The sequence below is a fragment of the Rhea americana genome, unplaced genomic scaffold (genome assembly GCF_003343005.1).
Source record: "Rhea americana isolate MKP2758 unplaced genomic scaffold, rheAme1 scaffold_76, whole genome shotgun sequence".
NCBI classification, from domain to species: domain Eukaryota; kingdom Metazoa; phylum Chordata; class Aves; order Rheiformes; family Rheidae; genus Rhea; species Rhea americana.
Window position 1 is genome coordinate 281,026 of NW_028186934.1, and position 23,626 is coordinate 304,651.

The 23,626-nt window shown below is 38.1% G+C and overlaps 1 protein-coding gene across 8 annotated transcripts in view; it reads right to left on the reverse strand.

The window, feature by feature from the left end:
* Positions 1-10,000: 10,000 nt before the first annotated feature.
* Positions 10,001-23,626, reverse strand: part of NLGN1 (neuroligin 1) — a 301,748-nt gene continuing 288,122 nt past the window's right edge. For 4 of the 8 annotated variants that reach the window (XM_085322277.1, XM_085322273.1, XM_085322271.1 and 1 more), the window contains 3 exons: positions 18,706-18,891; positions 13,395-14,184; positions 10,001-12,401 (listed from right to left, as the gene is read on the reverse strand). In XM_085322277.1, the coding sequence (XP_085178403.1) occupies positions 11,579-12,401; positions 13,395-14,184; positions 18,706-18,891 (1,799 nt within the window). In that variant the 3' untranslated portion in view covers positions 10,001-11,578. Of the gene's footprint in view, positions 12,402-13,394; positions 14,185-18,678; positions 18,892-23,626 lie in introns of all 8 variants that reach the window. The other 4 variants (XM_085322276.1, XM_085322272.1, XM_085322270.1 and 1 more) reach the window with 1 other exon arrangement.

Genomic DNA, 23,626 nt, shown 5'->3' on the forward strand with positions numbered 1-23,626 from the left:
AACTGCACATATCCAACAGTGGGAAATGAGACCTGGGGGTTTCTTTTTTTTAAAAAAAGAAAAAGACTGTGGAGAAAAACTGAATTTTCAATGCAAGGAGAGGGGTCTGTTGATTGAAGAATGTTTTCTGCTACTTATTTGCAARAAAAGCGATTCATTCAGCACTGCCTGAAAACCACCCTCGTTGCAACCGAGAAGGAAAGCCCTCGGCGGTCGGCGAGGCTCCCCAGCCCGGCTCGCGCGCCCCGGCCGCCTCCCGCCGCTGCCTGCGACGACCCCGTCAGCGCTCGGCAGCCTCCCGCCGCCCGGCCACCGCTGCCTGCTGCTTTCGTCCTTCCAGCTGGCGGTCCCTGTCAGTGCAACTTTACAGTCCCTTTCTCCAAGGGCAGGCAGGATCCTGAAACGGTGACACCCCGCACGGGGGGAGAAGAGCCCATTTGCCCCMTCAGGCCGTTCTGGCCTGACCCCTCATCTGTGGGTACTTGTCTGGCATGGAAACAAGTTCAGGTCCTGCTCTCCTCTTACCACCTCTGCCCAGCTCATGTGCCCCGCTGCATTTCAGAGGCTCCAGCTCTTGCAACATGATGCCTTACAGGGTTCCCACCGCCAATCTAATTCAAAGGAACTATCAGGTTGCTATTTGTTCCTGTTGGAACTCAAAAAGCATGTAGCTCATAGATGGTACAGCTCTCAGGCAGGCGTCCCAGACCTGCCTCTGGTGAACAGTCAGTGCTGAGATTATAAATAATGCTATTTTATTTCATTCCTTTTTGTTGTTAAACACATAGGAAGGAAAACTGATTTCATTTAGTATCAACATTGCAATATAGTTTTGCAATTACTGCAAAAATATATGCTACTTGCAGATTAAAAGTATAACTAAATTTGACCAGAATATGCAAATTGATTTTTAAACCAAGAAACAGATGTCTAGTGAATTTATTATGTAATTTCTTCCTCCGAGTTTGAATAAGACTTCCTTCCTCTATTTTACATCTTTCGTTGATCACATCTTAAAATTACTTGCACATTTTGGGACAGAAACAGCCTGTACTGTGTAGCTTGCTAGGTAAGGTGCCAAAGATTTGCAGYCTGCAAATTTGAAGATCAGGTCTTTACAGTAGGATCACTTCTTTCCACCAATGGAAGTTACAACCATAGCAATGTAGACCAAAAATGAAYGTTCAGGGAACATCAATTAACCACCTAGCTGCAGGATTAGTGACTGATCACACGGGCTGCAGAGAGCTGAGGCTGAAGAAGCAGCTGCATGTTTGCCCTACTTGGAGATGAGCAACTGAGCAGTCTGGGCACCATCCCCCAGTGCGCAGCAAAAACACAGCAGTTCTGCTACATCTGCGACTCAAGGTGAGCAGCAAACCAGCAGTTCAGATGTTTTTTTTCCCCTCTGTTCACAAAGATTTAACCAAGGTTTAATTTGCTATCCCAAAATCCTCAACGCAAAAGGCCACAAACCTAGAYGCAAACACTCCTTACCTTCCTGGCAGTGATAAAAACCCAAAATGAGCACTTCAGTCGCTCCTTGCTGCTGTGTTTCAGCCCGGCAGTGAAGAGCGCTGGATAGGAGGCTCCTCAAAGGCCTCCATGGGCTACAGCCGTGCGTCTGTGTGTCCAACTTGCAGAAAGAGACATTCTCCCATGACAGTGTGGCCTCTTCATAATGATAACTTGATTTCTCAGCAAGTCTTTCATGCTGCAGAGGAACAGGCAGGGTGGCTATGAAGGTGTTTGTAAAACATGAAAAAAACAAATATATTTTTCAGCTCAAGAGTAGAACAAGAACAGTCAAGATTTCTGGTTTCATTAACACATACCTGTAAGAATGGGGAGAGAAAAAGAGAGAAGATGTTAACACAAATCTGACTGCAGAAACTGACTGTCCAAACAGTATCAAAGAAAATACTCTGCTCTCAAGGCTGAAAGCAAGCATTTCCCCAATATCCTACAGACACTTTTCACTAGATTTGTGAAAGCCAAACAAAGCTATGACCATGACGAGGAAGCATGCTGCACAGGCTCCTTGCTTATCCTCCTTAGTCTTGCATTATAGTGGCATTTTCTGAATGCTAGAGACACATCCGTAGAGGTTTGATTACAGTAACAAAAAAGCTTCCTGTTGCTAAATGAATATGGACTAAATTTATTCACGCCAACACATGAAGTGAGTGATTCCACTGTAAATCGAAGTCCGCTATATTCGGTGTGTACAGGTTAATAGAACTTTGTGGCAAATTCTTCAAATAAATAGAGAATTCCTGGAAAATAGTCAGAGGCTCACAAAAGTTGACTGCTCTTCTCTGGCATCTGTCTTTGAAACCAGTTTTAGAGAACCCTTGCAGATCAAAGGGATGGATGTATACTTAATGGTGGTTGCACCACAGGTAGTCTCCATTAGCTGATGCTTTTCATATTGATTTCTTTCCTAAATAGATGATGTTTAGTACATTCATGAGGCAATGAAACCATCAATATTTGTCAGTTGTTGCACCTCTTTGACCTCAGTGTGTGGCAAATACTGCTGTCAGTTTTATCTATTTTGTTCTAGTTTTCTTTCCATCTCAGTTAATCTGATTGCAACATGAAGTTCAGAGRTTTGAGCAAATGCAGCTAAACATTCACGTAGCTCCTCTCTCTCAAAAAAAAGAGAAAAAGTGATCACATTTTTCATAGTTCTCTTTACAGTACTAATCTGATTTGCAAGACAATATTGTTCTCTGGTAAAAAAAACAAAAAACAAAAAACAAAAAAAAACAAAAAAAAGTTTACTGTAATTTTAATAAGGTATAGCTCCAGAGCATGTTTTATAAATGCTTATGATCTTAGCACTTATCAAATAGATGCAAGAGATGACACAGAAGTCAATTTTTCATGTAAAGCCATCTTCAAGTGCTTGACGTAAATCCAGCTATGGCACACCTTCATGCTCAACACAGGTTGAAATAGTAGAGTCTCCCAAAACCGGTTAACTGTGACATTATAACTAGAGGCTGCTAAGCTGATGGAAATACATTTGTTATGCTGCTTACAGCTGAGAAAACCCTCCTCCCTTTGGGGTAGTTTTTGCTAAAATAACTCTCCTCCTCTTCGCATGTGTGCTCTCTCTCCATTTCTACCACTCTTTACAGCCTTTAGATAAAAGTCTGAAGCCTACAAACATACTTGAAACAGGAGAAAGAAATCCCTGACWACATTAAAAAATAAAAATAAAAAACTCACTGCACCAGAATAATCAGCTAGTCCTTTGTATTAAATACAAATATGGTGTGCTAAACACAACTAAACCTRTACTAACTTTTGAGAAGAATCAATCTGCTTGGTCAAAGACTCTCAGGCTGGCCAAGCAAAGCCATCTCACCAAAGCTGCCAGTGCTCTCCGTGTCTGCCGCTKTGTCAGGCTGTTCAGTCCTGGATATTCACTCCTCTATGCCAAGCATCCATTTCTTCTAGCTCCCTTTTCCCCTACTTTCTCTCCCCTACTGGTCTTCTGCCTTTCTACTTTTTAACTCAACCGTAACTAATCTTACTACTCATAAAATGTTTTAACGTGAAGTAAAACAATGCTGTGAAACTATCACCTCTTGTAAATCACATACATGAATCTATCTCAGCCATTTAAGAATGCTTGGGCTCTTTCGAAAGAGATGGAAGAAACATGAAGAAATTCTCCAGTCCATCTACTCATCCCAAGGCAGAATCAGTTCTTAAATATCTTCTGTGCTATGGAGGCCATAGGCAACCCACTCCAACATTTAGTTATATTTACCATTAAAAAGTTTCTACAGTTTGAGGTTTTAAAGTGAGGACTGTTCATTATTCTGCACTTCTTCAGAGCCTTCTCTAGTTCACTCTTATCACTACTAGCCATTTTTGCTTAGCCACAGGCATCATTGTAAAGTAACCAATGGGTATTGAGCTCTGATTCTGATCTATACAACTAAAATAATACATAAATAGCATACATACATAAATATAAATGAAAAAAAAAAGTTTATCTCAAAACATCCAAAACAAAACCCAGAATCTCTAAGGTCAGTTAAGTGAATCCAAAGGAGAGAAAGGATAGAATTTATCTCATCGACTTTCAGTTCCCTCTATGGTCACCAAAACAGACACTGCAGAATATACTCTACCTATTACTAAAATTCACCCTCCCATTACTTTCAGGCCAGGTCTAGTCAGCTTACTTAGTAAGGTACCCAATATTGGTGGCTAAATTTAGGGAAGAAGCATCTCATCCTGATAACCCYTTATGCCCAGCCAGAAACCTACAGCAAAACCTCTCTCAGACTGGTGTCCAAATTACAGAGCCCTCCTGCTGTTCTTTTAGAAGGAGATGAAGGGCTGTTTCAAGAAATAGAACAGCAGAAAGTTGGGCTGGAGGCTCCACACCTGTAACTCACCCCCTTCCACAGCAGCAGATRCAGCTGTAGTCAATGGAAACTTTGCTTTTCACTTCAATGGGGTCAGCTGGAGCTCAACTAAGTTGAATTGTTGTAGCATAAATACAGCCACTGAGACAAATCCCACTTCAGAACAAAAGTCTTAATGCCTGCACAGCCACAAAACCTACACCAGTGCTTCTCTGAAATGTGGCCGTGGGCTGGGAGCTACAAGATTCACAGCCTCCTTAACTGACTTTGTCTAACAAAGGCCAGAGTTTACAAGCCACTACTCATACATGGAGGCACCTGCCTACCTTCACTCTAGGTTTGAGAAGCTCTTTTCTATGGACCTGCTGATTACTTTCTGGTGTGGACATGATGATGGTTCACTGACGGCTGTGAACTTCCTAGCAYGTGGCTGTAATTATTGGCTGAAGGAGTTCTTATACCTCCTTGTGCGCAACTGCTCTTGGCCATTTTAATGCGAACAAGATACCAGGGCAGATGGATTTCCGTTGTCATCCAAAATGGCAATTTCTCTGTGGCCACTATTTCATGGGTTAAAAGCAGAATTAGCCTCCAGAGCCACTCTGAGTAAGTGTACCCAAACACTACATTCACAGAGAAGAGATTACGTTTGACTACGCCTGGATATGCAACTATAAGAAAAATAACCCAAATCAAAATTTTGATCCAAAATGATCCTAATAAAAATAAGTGAAAAGAGATTTTAAATATTTACATTTGCATAAGACAACAGTAAGAATGATGTGAGAGGACATGAAGAATAAAATCAGTCTTATAACCCCCATAAACTTATAATGTGTAATAAGAAATGAAAATAAATCGTAGGTGACAGAATTAGGATGGATGATATAATTGTTGAGCAAATGATGAATGAAAGAATTAGAACAAACTGCACCTAGCAGTAGCCCATGCTGAAACAACTTGATTAAAAACAGAGAATTTRTAGTTAAAAAAAAAAATTCTTGCACTCAGCTGTCAAATGGAACCAAAAGAAGGAGCAAAACTGGGGACAAATGCAGTATTATATCACAGTTAACTCCAAATTCTAGTAACTAAGTAGCCCTTTAAGTTTTAGATAAACTGTATTGTTGACAAAGGACTACCTGTTTTTTAGAAGAAAGTCATTAGAACCCCAGATATACAAACATCACCAATATTTTATTAATTTAACAAGACCATAGTCTTTGTTTGAAACAACAGAAGTTGTTTCTTCTGTCAAACATAGCAGCATTTGAAAGTGAAAATATCTTTAGTGTTTTCCCAGAGTTACAGTTGGGAGTGTTTTTGTGGGGAAGTCTTCTTTCACAGACTTAATGTTGCCTTTTCCTCCTGGACATGAAGAGAGGAAAGTTCTCAACAAGGCTCCTGGCTGTGGCATTTCTGGTTGCATCCTTTCCTGGGTTTTGGTGATTCTTCAAAGAATCAAGATACCWGAAATTGTCTATGGATAGATGGATGGAAGGAAGGAAGGAAGCAGGAGAGAAAGAGAGAGAAGGAAAGAAAGAAAAAAAGAGAAAATGGCTTGCTATTTTTCTTCTATYACTTTTTCTGATCTTATTGGACACGGAAGTCATGATTCATGGGCAGAAACCAATGGTTCATGTTATCTTCATCCTCTGTGAAAAGCTGTTGTGGTACCTTCACTCCAGTAACTGATTAGGGAGAGAAAAATACATTGATGAAAAATTGATAAATGTTTTTAAAAAATTAGGTCATAGTTTAACATGGGAATCTCTTAAAGTTGACCAACAGCAATTGTTTCTGGACTGAACTTACCTTTTTTTAGAGAAGGTCCAAGTTTTTGCTTTTATGAAATTGCTCTAGGCTTACCTGGATGCAAATTAGTACAAAACTTGTTCATTTGCATAGCCAGATTCGGAGGAGTAACCTTGTGAAAAGTAGAAAAACATAGAGATGCCTGTAGATACCCGTGTTYGCAGTCATGTTTTCCTTTCCTGACCTCCACACCACTGAGATATAGAGAAACTCCAGTCCAGAAGCCATGGGGCCACACTGACATGGTGCTATGACCAAGCTTACAGAAGTTGCTGAAAAAAAATGAGGTCTGTTAGCTGAGGTTTGACCTTGCAGCATCACAGTGACGTATCTTTTGGGCAAGACCTGATCCACGTTCTGCCAGTTCAGAGGGAATACCTGACGAGGCATACTSCTCTGCAGACATACAGGTAGACAACTAACTCAGGGAGATCTGGAAACATCTTAAGGCTCTTCAAAACCATGGTCATAGCTGTTTAAATTAACTTTTATACAGAAAACCCAGCAGTTCATACACGAGTTTCTGAACCAAACATTCTTTAAGTAAAGTCAACAGCAAATTTCTTATTAATTTCCATAGCAGCTCACCAGAATCACGAAATGAGACACTTTTACTTTTTGTGTTGTTTTTAAATAGTGCAGTTACAGTGTTATCAGCTCACATACTCTTTGAGTAACCTCTTGTTRTTTGAGATGTAGCATTATTAACTCTGGTTGCCGCTATTACCAACTTCCCTTTAAAACAAAATGTTACCAGATCTCATAGCTGTGAGGCAGAAAACCTGAATACTGAATACCCAAACACACAGGCTTAATAAGAACTCCGTATTTATTATTTTCTTTAAATGGTATAATTTGAAAGCTAATCTCATAAATGCTGAGTGGCTGGAGTTGTTAACACTGGGAGGGGAAAATTCAGACGRCAGAGGAAACCCAGCTGTATCTGTACTGAATTTGCAGCAAGCGTGCAGCTCTGGTGCATGCCTGTTCGCCTCCTGACCACCCAGAACTGGGAGCATCACACCAGGTTTACAGCTGCTATAAAGTGCCCTGGTGTCTCGGACGTAGTTGAGCTAGGTCAACACCTGGATTTGAGGAYCAGGCACAGAACTGGATGTCCTCTCTTTTTCTGTTGTTCTTTTTAAGTTGTTAATATGAAATTTACTGCAGCTTGTCAATGCTGCAAACTGTTACAAAGGTTTTCTTTGTAACAAATTAATTAGCAGGGATCTTTTATGTATAACCCTYCTGTTTGCTGCATTTTGGGCTTCCATACAAATCACTACAAGGCATGTTTTAGTGCCTGATGGTGCTCATTGATCAGGTAGTTACACGTGTAATAATTCCTGTGAGTGCGTGTGGGTGAGATGATACGCAAAATTGGAAGGTGAGATGAGCCATGATGAACGTTAAAGGTCTGCAGGCAGATCTATAGCTGGTGTAAATTGTCAGAGCTTCATTGATTTCAGTGGTCCTATGATAAATGCTAATTCAGCTGGTGCTAAAAAAAAATTTCATCAGCTGAGCATCTGGTCAATAACAGGGGGGAATGCACAACCAGGCATCAGCGTTCCCTCAGCATCAAGCACCTGCATTTACCTTCGAATTCAATCTGCCTAGTGTAGAAAGCTAAAATTCCTCGTTTGCTCCTGGTTTTGGAAATCTGTGATACAGGCTACATGGGCTGGAGCAGTGTGCRCGGCAGAAGCCCCAGTATTTTCTGCGCAGCGGTGTCTTTAAAGCTCTAACATGTTTATTTTTCAAGACTTCTGTTCRCCCTGTTTCAGGGTGTTTCAATAACTGAAGTAGCCGATAACTGAAATATTGCAACATAAGGATCCATATCTGGAACGGATAATGAAAACAACATTAACTATGTTTTTCTGTGGAACGTTATATGCAGCTAGTTCATCCATGCCTTGAGCAGGGTGGGTAGAGAATACCATGTATAACCAACCGAGATACCATTAAGCAAAATGTGTTTTTATCTGCTTTATTTCTCCTAGAAATCTCAGCACAGCACATTATATTGCCTGTAATTTTAATAGATAAACGAGACAATGATTCCATTGTTATTTTTTTTCTCAAAATGGTAGAACACACTTTCTTAAAAAGGTCTGCAAACATATTTACAAAAGTGTGAAAGCAGTAAATGCAGGCTTTTTATATTTTTACTGAACTTCCAAAGACGGACTAATATCCTACTTTTATTGGAAATCTGGTTCAAGGATGATACAAGAAACTAAATATACTCAGTTTTGCTTTCTTTTAGGCTACTGTGGAAAACAACTCAAACACATAAACGTGTACTTTAAAAATAACAAACTGATATTCCATGAAGCATACCAAAAGATATTCTCAAAACATTTTCTATATTTTATTATGTTTCAGCTTTAAAACAGCTCTTGGTCTTTCTTAATGTTGTGTTAGAATGCGGGACACCACCTTGCTTTCAGAAAGCTAGCTGCTGTAATGTAATTATAAAGTAGCCACTAAAATGTCATTCACAGTATCTGCATCGCATGAACTAACCCTTTTCAAACAGGAGTTTTAAAATTTGTGTTGTTGCTTTCATCTTTCACATTTCAAATACTATTGGCTGACAGAAATAAAGTGTAGTGTCATGCTTGGTTTACCTAAATCATTTATTTTGTAACTAATAAAAGTAAACAATTACCAGATACTGTATATATAGAGATATATAGATATATGGCCACAAATAAACTAGAGTAGAAAGTTATTTTGGTTTTGATAAAGTTAAGAAAAGCACATAAAATCATATTTCATGTATATCTTGTTTTATGGCCATCAATATTTTTGTATTTTTTTCTTTTGTTTCATCAACATAGCAAAATACAATCTTCCTATTAAACAATAATTATCAGATGGCAGACAATTCTTTTTATTGGTTTACATTGGCAGGTCACAGTCTAAAAGCACAACCACATCAGGCAGAAATTGCACACAGACCGCCCTGGATTTTGAAGACTGTTTTTTATACTTCTACCAAAAAGTGCTTCTTTTAAACCCGGGGATTGTAAAACACACTAATCAARCACGGGGATTTCTATTCTCTTTAGSTAAATAAATGACTGACATTGTAGTGCTTTGCTTTCAGGGTCAGTTTTAAAGTTTATGCTTGATGTTAGTAAACACTCTGAACTTTCTAGCAATCGTTTTATGAAAGTTCACTCACTCAAATGGTAAAAATCAGGTGAATTTTCCTGTCACGCAGTACTGCAGATTTCTTTCAGTTAGGCCTGTTCCTTTGCTGTTTTCAGTCTTGATGCTTATATTTTTAACTTATTCTTGAAAACTACTGGAGATTTGTGGGTAACACAACGATATCACAGATCCACAACGCCCRTATTTTTGTAAAAAAATGGTTTTAGATGGGACTGGCCTATAGATATGCAGCCRTTTCTTTTGTAGAAGGCATGATCATGTCTTCAAAAACCAGACTGGTCTTAAGATATTACTCTTTATTTGAGACAGTTACCATTACTTCATTAAAAAATGACAAAACAGCAATAAACATTTTAGCTCTTTAATGAGCAAAGATCAGGTCTCTTAGCATTGGAATAATATTCGTTATCCAGATTATCTTTATTTCACTCAGTGACCACTAATATGGCCAAGAAGTACAAAGTAATTTTCCATCAAGTAGTATACAATTTTTTGTGTGTAATAAGCTTTCATTCTTGAAAAAGAGTAACTGAAAAGAAATGTTTCTGTTACTGCAGTTAGTTTGTCAGAGAAAGTTCTTCGCATTATCTTACAAACTATCAAAATTGCTAGTAATTTGAAAAAATGTAAAAAAAAATCACATAACTTTAGTCTAATAGAAATATAGTACAGACAAGAGAGAAAGTATTTATCAGGGATGTGCTCTTAAGTCCATCTCAATTATTTCTTTTATATAAATGTACATCTGATTACATATACAAACGTTTTGAAAGGACCGTGGTATATAATTACTGGAAAGCAACAGGGGAATGAAAAATTTCCTGTGRTTTTTTGAACATTCATTTAAAATCACACAAACGTACATAGTATTCAGATTGTAAAATTTCCGGTTGTTGGCTCTCCCCCCATCCTTACGTACCTTCTTTAACTACGCTGTTGCGATCTTGTCTAGTGAGTTCATTTGAACGGCAAAGCTAACGTAGAGCAAGAAAGGGAACTAACTTTATATTAAAGTGTTATGAGTAAACTTTGTCACATGCAACATGAGTTTAAACAATAAACTGAGAGCTGTAATCAGAGTGGTAATACTGGCGCATCTTGATATTGCAAAATATCATCGCAATTAAATCTTTGGACACACTTTACCCTACCAATTTGAACTGAATATATTGTAACAGCAAATTATAAATATTTCATCAAAGGAGATTCCATTAAAGTTACAGTTATGTTGAAGTTAGAAATTATTTAGGTGGAAAAGAAAAAGAATAAGAACAATATGGAATTCTTTTCTGGGATTCATATTAGCAAGTGTTCACCGCTGTATACCTAGAACACCATCAGATACCTTTAAGAACTATTGCATTTCCTTTTATTACTGAAGCTACTGTGAAATATTTTACTGTAATTACTTTTGTCCCTTTAAAAATCTTCTTTAGGTTGTGCCAATTGATGGAGAAAGCTTCTATTAAAAACTCCAATGGGATGAAAAGAATTTTAATTACGGCTTAATCAGCAGCACAGCCACCAAGCATATAAATTATCATGCACATCGTGCTAAAAATATCCAGTTTCCTTTATTCCCACAACTTTTATACTGACAGCACTTATGTGATAATGTTGTACCTGCCAAGCTGTAAAACTTCTTTGTCTGACTGGCAGATTTCAGCATGAGCCCCTTTCTAAGGCCTTAACAGCATTGGTGCTTTGTGTACTTATTCAATATGTAAATATGGTCTACACAATAAAACAGGTCCAAATAAAAATTGGTGACAATTATCTGACATTCCATTAGTGTGTCCCTTGTGCATATTTATAGGTTTTTTAAATTTCAGTCATAGTTCTTTCCTGTTTGTGTTGCACATGCCTAATTCCATTACGTAACTTAAATCTTCAAAAAATTAATACTTGAATGTGAATGAAAAAGTATCATTCAGGACAACTGCTTCAAGCAATTGCAAACAGTTGGGTTTTTGTTTTTTTGTTGTTTTTTGTTTGTTTCTTAAGTTCATTTGATATATGTACAATTCATTTTTTTTCAAAACCCCCAAAGTTCTTGATATGTATATTCACATAATATTCCTCCATATTTAAATAGTAAGAGTCTTGTAGGTTGAAAGCCAAGTAATCTTCAGTATTATCACCTACTGTAATCCATCAAAAAATAAAGTTTGTTTCGTCTTGTCTGGCTATACCCTGGTTGTTGAGTGTGAATGGGGATGGGGATGAGGATGGGGCAGAGTATTGTTCTGTCCTCCAGTAAATGTATTGAATGTGTGTAGGGGCTGAATCCCTGGTATAGTGTTGGGAATCATCGTGATGGTGTTGGGTGTCATTAAGGGAATATCATCAGGAGACCTTCTCATAGCTAGCGTGTAGTCTGGGGGACAGGCGGTCCTAAGAACCACCTCATGTGGATGGATGGACTCACATTCATGATCCAAGTCAGTGTGCTTCATTTGGAGGGACATTATCTCCTCTTCTTGTGCATGGGTAAGATCATTGGTAGTAGTACGTTGTGGGCTACATCTCCTATGAACATCATGTCTCCGCTTGTCTTTTTTGTAGTACAGTGCTGYAAAGGCCAAAATGTTCAGGAACAGCAAGGATGCACCAACTGCAATGGTAACACTCAACTCTGTTGAATAGTCCCTTTGATCCACTGAAAATGGGCTYGGCTGTTGCTTGGGATCATCTTGTYTGGCTGTAGGAAAGGCTGAAGTAACAGAAACAGAATTTTTCCTTGTTGGTCTGAAAGTATTATCAGTTGATGGCACTTTAGTTGTGGTAGAGGTATACTGTGAAATGTCGTTAAGATTGTGCAGATGAGGTACCAGTTCCAACCACAGGTTCACTTTATTGGCCCTATAATGTTCTTTCACTCGTGGTTTTAATCCAATGTGAAGATACAGTTGGTCTTTCTGAGAATATCTGGTCCATGCTACTTCTTCAAAACGATTTGGTTTCGTATGAATGAATTTTGTATCTTGTGGCACCGGTTGATTTGGGTCACTAAGAAAAAGAAAATCTGAAATGTTATACAGAATTTCAAAAGGAATTGTAAAATTAACATTTGATACTTAGTATTTCAATCTGCCTTTAAAAGAGGCAGATTGTTTCCTAAAATTAGAGGCCTTAATAACATTGCTTAGAAACAACACTATACACATACACAAATTGCTTCTACTTTGACTTCAGCAACCTCCTTAGTTCCCCAAATGTATCTCTCACACTGAAATCTTTTACTGCTGAGGACAGATTGCCAGTGGTGTCGTGATGCGGACAAGTGTCTCTGAGGGAGCAGCGCGAGAGGCCATTAAGTTCTTTTTTTTTTCCCTCCCCCCAGTAGGTTAAAGCGCAGCGTTTCAGTTCGTATGCTGTATCTTTGGCCTTCCAGAGCCGAAAGACCAGAGCAGTGCGTAACCCGGTAAAACACATAATGACCTTGAACACAGTCCAGTGGCTGAAGGTAGAAAATTATTAASAACTATCAGTGAAATCTAGTTTTGAACTACCAGAAAATTGCCGAAAATGTCAATATTTCTCAAGTTCTGAATCACATATTTTAGTCAGAAGTCTCATTTTAAGACAGAATACACAGTCACAATAATCCATATTATGTTTGATAAAATATTTGTGTCATTTCCTGTCCTACCGGATCAAAATATCATCAATGCTGGAATAAAGTTAGTTATCAAGGTAAGTGTCTGTAATTACACATATATGCTAAATGCTCAGTTTTGCACCTTTCAGAGGATGCCTTAATTATTTTTATGTAAATAGTGATTTTTAAATTACTTCATGCAGAACGGTCACAAAGATAATTTTCCCTCTTTTTGCTAGAAAGTGCAAGTGAGCCGAGGGATGTTACACAGAACATAAATGTCCAGCCCAATTCTTGTGCATGCAAGTACAGAAGAATTCCCAAGGGAGATAGCCAAGGGAAAGCACTGTGTAGTTAGATCCTGAGTTGATATACAAGATTATTCTTTATCTGTTACTCACCCAGTTTTTGCAAAGTTTGTCCAGTACGTCATCACCACTGCACTTAGCATGACATCATTTTTGGAGAAATTACAAGGAAATAATTCAGTAGGACCAATCATGGGAATTCCTAGTACGTAAGGAACCTCATCTCCATGAGCTGCATCTGCCCATGCAGGTACCTGATCTGTCTGGCAATGGTGGTAGAAGGCATAGAAATATGTAGGTGACCCGAAATTTGAGTGAAGATCTGCTGTAGCCACTGCTGGTGCAACCCACTGGTGATCAGTAAACAAAGCCAGCAATGTTTTCCTTCTGGTCTCAGGATTGTGTCGATCTGCCCAGTCCGTGTACATAAATTTGATAGTTTCCCTCAATATATCTTTTCCTTCAGGATATCCATATAAGTTATCAACAAAATTAGAAACTGCAAAGTCAAAATCACTGGCTGATATGCCATCTTCACTATCCACAATATTTTCAACAAATTTTAAGCCTTCCCCTTGGTTAACTCCCAACATTATGTCGTAATTGAGAAATTCTCCTTGTTCCATCAATATCTGAGGATCATCTGGTATCACATCACCATCAATTACTGGTCCAAAGGCTATATGGTATCTTGCTGGTTGAATGTCCTGGTCAACAAGTTCTCTATAAGGCTTCTTCTGTAGACATTCTACCAACTCTACAGTGTCTGACATGTTGCAACCAACTTTTGTAGCCAACATCCTGGCGTATTTTGCAGGTTGAAAACTAACTGCCCAGCTGGAGAGAGCTGTTCCACTTTGAGCTATTGCTCTTTGAAAAAGTCCTGTGGGGAGAAATATTTTAAAACTACTGAAATGACCTTGAAGAGCTACATGTGGAAAAGATCCAGAGTTTTTTGAAACAATAGAAAACTTTTAACAAAAGAGATGTTTGAAAAAAAATCTTATTAATAGATAAATACACAAGATGGTGATATCTGACTGTCATTGTATCTACAGGTAACATATACAAAAGAAATGTGGTATGTGCAGAAATTGAAGCAAATGAGTCTACTGCTGTATAGCCCAGCTGAGGATCAGGTTTTCAGAATGAGCTCAGGAAGAAAAAGAAGTGCTATTACCTCATGTAGGATAATACTATTAGCTTAAAAAAAATCCTACCATTAAAAATAATAGGTTGGAGGAAAAGCCAACAAGTCTCTAAATTTCTGGATATAGCTCAAGCCCAGCAGCATGCACGCATATGCCTATGTTTTAAATTAACCGGATATACTGCTTTTTTCTGTTCTGTTTGGGATTAAATTTGGCTTGAGGTGTAGTGCTTTTGTATTCTGTATTAGATGACAAAGTATGAGGCAGCCATTACATTTATAAGTAATTTATCTAAAAGTCAAGATCCTTTCTTAGAAAGAAACTTTTTTAATGAAGGTTTATGGTGATCATGCATTAAAAAAGAAATATATTTTCCATTGACTGTTTAGCCTTGTTATTCAGAGATTTAAACATAAGCTCGGGTATTCATTTAGGAGAGAGAGCATGATCCAGCTTTGCACATAAACCTGTAGCAAATCTCAAAGACTTCTGTGCAATTAATTTGAATTTATGTTAGTTTAACTTGTACTCTGGACCAGGAACTCCACTCACAGAAGTAACAAAATTTGTTTAAATTGACTTTTCCTTTCCCTTCTGTAAGTATTCTTGAGTACATCATGAGTGAAAGCCTCCCTGCCTTGCAGTCAATCAATTAAAAAATTTTTTTTCGATGAATTTAATGCAATCAGGTCTCCACCCCAGTTTTCATACTTCTTGTGCTCTCTTCTGTGTTGGGCCTTCTTTGCTGTTTTCCACTGCTTTTGATGAGGCTAGTTCCAGAGGATTTTGAGTCTAAACTGTGTACAGCAAAAAGGAGAAAAAGCTCTCATCTATAACGCTGACCTCTAATGTCAGTCCAACAGAAACTCAGAGTATATTTAAGCACCTTTCTGATTTTTTTGCATTTCATGGAAGTGCATTCAGTTCACTTGTATGTATTTTGCACTGATCACTGGAAAATATTTTACACTGGACCATACCTCCTATAGCTCACTGGGGGTAGCGCAAAATGGTCTGTAGCATAGGAAGGTTGTACGGATATAAGATATGTGGATCAAAATTTGATTTTTTCTTGCTGATGGATAACTTTAGTAATTCCATTGACTTCAGTGCAGCTATTCAAGAACTGGAAGTAAGACCTTGCCCCACGTACTCAGTTTGGCTTAGGATGTGCCTGCGTATCTTTGATCCAGCTTGATGAACAGCTGGAAACTGCCACCAAAGGAAAGGGGGTTAAGGTGCTCACTCTACCTCAGAATTTGTTTCCAGTAGCGCAAAACATGTCCTTTAGTTTGCTTAACAACATATTACTATAAATCAAAAAACTTCCACAGTCTCTAAACGATGTCAGAGATGTGACCTGACAGATTCTACTGCAGTGTCAGTCCCTGCATACTCAGGAGTTAGTTAGAATTAATTGCTGCAGGAAACATTTTAAGAATTTCTGAGGAATTTTAAAATCATTATAGACTTTATTAAGGCCAAATCCCAAAGTTTCAAAATCAGATAGGTATAGGGATTGAAATACGTAAACTCAATACTCTGCCTAAATTTGTGAGAATTATTATACCCAAGATATTATTTCCTTGCAAGTATGAGTAAAAAATAAGAAATAACTTGAGATATAGAGCAATTAAAAATTGTGTGCATGTCTGCAAGGTTGGATATTTAGCAGCTCAAAGTCAGTGCAATTACCACAGAGGATCTAGGCATTGTAATAAATGTAACAAAATGAAAAAGGTGAATTTTCACAAAGATGTATTTCATAATACTTCATAATGTTTCTTTTTTGCATACTGTATAAATCTATTTTTATTGCTTTATTAAATAATTCTGAATAAGGACAGAAAGAGCAAGCTACATATTAGGAAAATGCTGATATAAACACTATGGCCTGCTAAGTGCTACATAAACATTAAATGTTGGATTAAGTTAAATGTGGTCAAGTCCACTGGCCATAAAGTTATCTTAGTAAATGAACCAAAACACTGAAGAAAATATATCTCTCCTCTCAAACCATTTGGTGAAAAACAAGCAACAGTATGAAAAATTGTTTTCATGCWGTCACATAATTCCTGGCAGAAATTGGTATCATACAGGAAGGGGAACTACATTTTTATCTGATAATGTAGATGATTATTATAGCTTATAGGCTTCAGACTGATGTAAAGAAGATTTAAATGCTCAGTGGGCCATATCACTTTGTGGCTCCTATTCAGAGTCTCACTAAAGTAAATAATAATAATTTGGATTTATTCATCCACATTTTCAGAGCACTTTCTAAAGACAAGTGCTGCTCTTCCCACTTGCAGATGGCTAGCTATGAACAGCACCATCCTGAAGTGGGCTGAATGCTTCCTCTCAACTACCAAGAGATCTTTTCAATGGGAAATTAAGGAAGCAAAGASAGCATTTGTTATTACAGCTTACCAAAAAGACTCAACAATAATTTGACTCTAAAGTTTTTTGAAAATGTTAAGATATTTCAACACAATTGAAAATTTGAAAGAACATTTCTTATTTGGAGCTGACCATTTTTAATTTTAATAGTTTTTGAAATGATGGGTCAAACGACTCCTAAACTGAACAAAACAAGTATGTGCAGCACACTGTTATGCTAAATCCAAAATTAGATGAAATGTGGTTTTGCTTTTTTCATAAAAGAAACCCTGAAAACCTTGCTTTCGCTATTAGATCGTAAGGTACACATCTTTAGAAACGCCCTCCAGATCCTCTGAACCACTATGTTGGCAAATTACTCTATCAGTCACCCAAACATATTCGGCTCCTGACAGAATTATAGACGTGTTAGAATATGACAGAGTGAAGTYTGCTGATAAGAGGCAGCACACGACTATCCGGGTATTGTAGATACTGGTATATCACACTAAGGTCAGGATACGTCAACAAGCTCAAGATAAAGTAAGAGATAAGGGARGAGAAACCAGGTCTCGTTGTTCAGCCCTAAGCTAAATCCTGCAGGACAAAATTTATTTTTGTGAGTTTTGAGGACAAACCAATTGTGCAGTGTTATCCTCAGATTACATAGCGTAATGAACATCATGCTTACAGCTTGCTSTTGCAGGCCAGTTTATAAATACATCATATTTAACAGTAGGCAGATATTTAAATTTAAACCACATTCTGACTATTTTCTACTAAAACTTCTATGTAAAAGCTAGATTCTTCTCTCATTTAAAATAATACAAAGTCTGATCTAAACAAAATGACATTCCATGAAAATCTTTCCATGGATCAAGGCTTTGGGTAAATGCAAYGGTTGAATTATTTTTTTATGACTAGCCAATTAGATTCCCATAGAGATACAGCAATATAAATCAGTGGAGGATCCTATGCATGGGGCACAGTATGATGTTCCTGGTAAAACTAAACAATATAGATAAAAATGTGTGAAAATAGTGAAACAAAAATAATGTGATCAATAAGCAAGAGCCATGCAAATGAGAAAAACTGTACGCAACTTTGGTGCCAAAAATCACAGGAAAAAATTTTGGGGCCTCAAACAGCATGTTTTTAATTTCCTGCTGTCTGCCTTAACTAGAGAGAAAAGGTGTTAGTTAAGGAATAGTAAAAAACATATAGAAGAAAATCCATTTGCAACTTGGATGCTTTGACAATTTTGGATCATGCATGCAAAACATTCAACCATTCTTTTATTAGATGACAGCAAGTGAAATCCATGCAGTTTCAGACAAAAGATTTCTGAACTGGGCACTTGTTTCCTTCACACAAGGTAATAGTTTTAAGTTTTTCAGCTGTTAGCCTGAAAAGAGAAATTGTGTCATCTTAGTTTTTTTTTTTTTTAATTCTGCTCCTCATGATAAACTAAATATGCCTTTCATGACTGACTGAATATAGATGACCTCATCTACTGTGAGCATGACTGACTGGTTTTCCAAAGAGGACACCCTTAGGTAGGAAAGAAAAGAGATAAAAATGGTGCACTGAGCAAATGCTGTTCAGAAGTCTGCTATAAAGTATTTCTACAAAGCTCCATAGGAAAAAGAAGAAAGTGACCCAAAATTTAAACATGCACAGAAGAGCTGAGGGAGAAGGCAGCTAGTACAGCCTTTAAAAAGTTTGCTTAATATTGAGCTGAACTCAACAGTTTGTAGGAACAAAGAGAATATACCRAGCATCACATAGTACTAATGGTGGTGGCATGCAGACACCAAAATTGTCAAAATTTGCAACCTGCATAATACCTTTGGTTGAATTGCTCCAACGGTTACCTTCAGAATAATGGGATAAAGTCAACAGATTGACGCATGAACCGCCTGCACCAGATCCAAAAACAGTTATTCTTAATGGGTCACCACCAAAGAACCCAATATTTTCACTAGTCCATCGCAAAGCTTGAATTAGATCCAGGAGGCCGTAGTTTCCTTTTGCTGCTTGGTCCCCAGTGCTCAAAAATCCTGTGAATGTAAATAAAAAAGAAAGGGTTAGACAGCGTTCTTCTGACTAATCTGGCTGCAATCTTCAAAACTATATGGAATTAAGTATCATGTAACTATATGATTTTCTGTATTCACTGGGCAACAATTTGCAATTTTGCACTCTTCCTAGAATAAACCTTTTGGTGTTCACTCTTTTGGCCATGATATATTGATGTAGGGAAGATGAAGAAACATCACAGGCCAAGTACTTGTCTCAGTATGGAACAGGTCACAGCTTAGTAACTCCCAAAGATTTTGTGTTGATTGCACTAAGTTTAAGAGCAAATGTTTGGCAAACGGATACAGTATAGGCATTTTTGTAAGCAATTTGGTGAAGTGTGCATTGCAGTCCTGTACTTCCATGCAGCCCACTATACAGCCGTGAGCTTTGCATGTGCCTAATAGGCAACTGGTCCATTTTCTCTATACGTTGTGTTTGGGGAAGATRCTCCTTAATTCACCCTGATGCTTCCTTTCCTTCTTTCCCCCACTGGCTTTGCTGCTGCCCCCCCAACAAAATTCAGCTCATGTAACAGGACGGGCTAGGCTGAACAACGTGAGCAGCTCTTCAGTTCCCTGGAGTCCAGCTCGTATCCATTAACCTGAGTTAACTGAATCTACATTAAGAGGATAAAAGCAATTTAAGCTGCTCCAGTGACTCTTTAGCATCAAAAAGGTAAGAGCTCAGAGGTAAACATGGAAGCACAAGAATTGTTCCCTTTTATTGATCTGGGAAGAAAAACAGTGGAACTCCTCAGCTAACAGGAACAGTCGTTTTACTGCTTTACTCGCAGCGGTACCCTGGCATTTACTATTGCTCTTACTCTTGTCATTAGARCCTGCTGACTCTAAAAGGTGGGCCCTAAAAACTTTGGAGAAAGTCTCTGTCAATAAAAGACATTGCTTTGCTTTTGGATCCCATTGGTTGACATTTCCAATGTTCTCAGCATAATAAACAAATGTTTAAACAATACCAACATTATGAAGAAACCCACTGCCTCCATTTGCATAAGAAACTCATTTAGCGCTCACTAAATCAACAATGTGACTGTTGTTCAGTACACATTTTGCACAGAAATGCAATCCTTCAAACAATTATCTCCACATTAATTAGGTGCTAATGGGTCTTCTATTCTAGTTTAAGTTGCATTTAACTTTCTTTGGTGCAAGCAGTCTACTCAAAAGAAAAGTTAACAGTATTTTTTTCAGACAGAAACATAAAATTGGTCTCATAGGACTCCTACTGCTTCATTATGATGACAGTAAAAGCAGCTTTTAAGATATTTCTAAGAAAAAAGGAACATGTGCATACACATACATATTGTAAGAACTTAACAAGATATATAGCTAGGTGCACACGTGTATTGTATCTGCGTTATCAGATGCATACGCCATTTGTTACTTTATTATTCTGATTTAACCTCAGATGGAAAGCTTACATCTGGTATTCTGTCAAAAATGTAGAAATTCAGACCAACAGACTCTCTCTGCTGTAAACTGCTCGGAAACCTAACTGGCCTTGCTGCCTACATGGTTGAGCTATGCTACGTTTAGGGCAAGSAGCTTTGTTTGTACAGGTCAAGCCTGATTTTTGTTTCCATGGAGAGGAAAGAGGCCAGCAGCGCGGGGTGCCAGGCCAGCAATTCTCCTACTTTCGGACCTAATGTACCAAATCTAATGGGCATACTTCATTCAGTGTAGCTGTAGTAAATTGTTATTCTGCTACTGGACTTTAAAACAACTGCGAGTTCACAACTCAAAACTGCCACATTTACTGCTTAACTGCATAAAAAAACAAAGCATTATCACTGCCATAGAGGAAAATACAACCTTGATGACCTYAGGTATTCAGGGAAAGCCCACCAAGGAAGTCATAAATATAATTAATTCAATCTCATTTTATTGTTACAACCCAGTAGTGAGTTGAGAGGATTTTATTCCATTCGCCTTCGTTCTCTCTCACTTTCTTCTCTGTGGACAGAAGGGCTGGGGTGCATGTGCAAGTGAAAAACGGCCCGAATATATTCCTTCCCACACAGGAACATTCAGTCCTCTGCCTCCACGCTCCAGTAAAACGCTCTCGCCCTCATCCGGTACGTTTAAAGGCACTGATAGAGGATGGCTTTGAAGCTACGCTAGCAAATCTAGTGAAATTCCTAACCAGCTTCTCTAGCCTTTGTTAACCCGCTTGGAGCTGAGGGATGGCACCAGCGACTATAAGGAAATTAAAAACTCGGGAATCTACAGGAATACGGGATCCCGCGGCTGCACAGGCCAGGGCAGTACTTCCCTCCCCTTGCATGAGAACGTGACCGTGGAAAATCAGTGACATACGAGATCCCCAGATGAAGCGCTACAGGTGACTCCACCGATTTAGGGCATTACAAGAAAATTTGACAACGGCTCCTTGAAACACAGGTCCCCGAGACAAGAACAGGTAGAGCCGTGCCCTGAACGGTGCCCCAAACAAGTGACCCGTCGCCTCCCGCCAGCCCCGGCTCGCGGGTCTGCTGGGCTCACGCAGGTTCTGCTACTCGGCAGAGCTGCGGCGTTGGTTCAAAAAGATCCTGCAGATTCCTTGAAGTGATTCCAGGACATTTATTAGAAAAATTGATGGTGGGGCTATAGCCGACACACTGTGATCTCTCTGAAGGGAAAAAAACACAAGCACTTTCTGAAAAAGTTATTTTCTGTAGTCTGTATAATATGCGGCAAAATRGGAAGCAGCTACGTTTTTGCCTGGAAACGCAACAAAAGAAATTTGTAAGTAAAGCTTACTTACTCCGGTGTTAAGTAAGTTCACATCAAGCCTCAAAGCTCAGACCAAAATGGGAAATCCTGAGAAACTATAAACACACCGGTATTAAAGAATTCTTTGTGAAAAGGATCTTTAACAGAGAGCAGAAGAGGGAATGCATGTAGGAAACTAGAAAACTTGCATTCAGTTCAGGAAATGGGCCGGAAGGGGGAGCTTTCAGTTTATTAAAAAAAAAAAAAAAGGAAGTATTAGTAATATTTGCCTCATTTATCTATATTAGACAAATTATGACTTGTGTCCAGAGCAACAGCTCTGATGCAATAGAAATATCTCTCGCCTCCTCAGCAAGTACCACGTTGGCCGACTTCCACATCTACACAAGATGGATGATTATTGATGTTGACTTTGATGACATGAAACATTTCTATCTCATTTTTCAGAACCATGAGAAGCCTGTTAATACCACCACCTGTTCAGGCATTTTTTGTTGTATGCAGTATCATCAGCATAGCTCAGAAGCATTTAAGATATCATCAAATCATAGATACCATGGACAAAACAGATGAGGCTTTTCATTCCAATCTTTTTTTTTTTTTTTTTTTTCTTAAAGTGAGAAATGAAATGCCTCGGTGTAGCTGAAGCTGAACCCACCTCACTAAACACCCACACAGAAATCCTCCAAAACACAGCAACATACATGGTCGGTAATATAAATAGGTGCAATTACTTATTGCTATTTACTACTTAGATAAAATTAGAGATTGTGCCATTATGTTTTGACTTTATCCCAAGGAGAGCTTTCCAAATGTAATTAATATAGATACCACACAAACAAATATTAAATCTATTTCTCCATCTGTGGCATTTCTAGGATGACAATAACTAGATATTAAGCTAGCAATTTAGAGTCACAGAGGTGAACCTGCTCTTCCTGAAAAGGTCTCGTGTGTCTGAAAGCCTGTCTGTTTTTTCAACTGTTCAAATAGTTAGTCTATTAAAATACATTACCCCTCCCTATGAATGCTGTCTTATTAACACCCTTGGCTTGTCATGTCTGCAAGAACACTGCTATCATATGCTCCCACCTTTTGCTCTTATAGAAAAAGTGAGCTAAATTATGCCTTTTCTTTTTAGTTATTCCAGGAAGACATTTGCAAAAAACCTCATTTTTGCATTATTCTCTAAAAAGGTCAGATTAAGCTAATTTTGTTCCATAATTAAGTCCTTCCATTGGAAATATTCCAATCATTAGCTGCACAATTGCTATGTTATATTCTGAATGGAAAGGTTATCTCTTCTTTTATCTGCTCCAAAGCAGTAGACTCTAATAGAATTACGGAACAGAGAATGTGGTCTTTTGTGAGTTTAAGAAAGATATTTATTAAGTTCATTTGGACCAACTCTCTGTTACGTGACTGTTAGACAAATAGGCACAGTGTATCACTGGAAGGTCCTATAGTTTGTCTTAAATTAATGCTAGATGAGCTTATCTGCTTGGGTAATAATTTATGCTTGCAATTTAGATAAATCTTTGTCCAATACGATTTCAGTGTTTTGAAGAGAAGATAAAATAACAGAGTTTGGAAAGTTGAAATATTTTGCTGAAAATCTTAGTAGATTCAATTATTTTAAGCTATGACCTAATTTTAACATTCAAATTAATGCAGAGGGAAAGGCCAAGACAGAATTCATCCTAATATAAGAAACTTCCTAAAATTTGTTATAAAACTTGATGACCCAGTAAAAGAGCAGGCTCAGGCTGGCGGATACATATGTGCCATATCATATCACAGAGGACCAGCACTCCTAGATGCATTTTGTGCATCTAAGTGTTTCATAACCCAATAACCTTTGAAACTGGATGAAAATAAGGAGCAAAATGTCTTGCTGGAAAAATGTCGTGTTGGAAACCATCTCCCTGTGATGAAGTACAAAGCAACAAAAACTTCTCTAAAA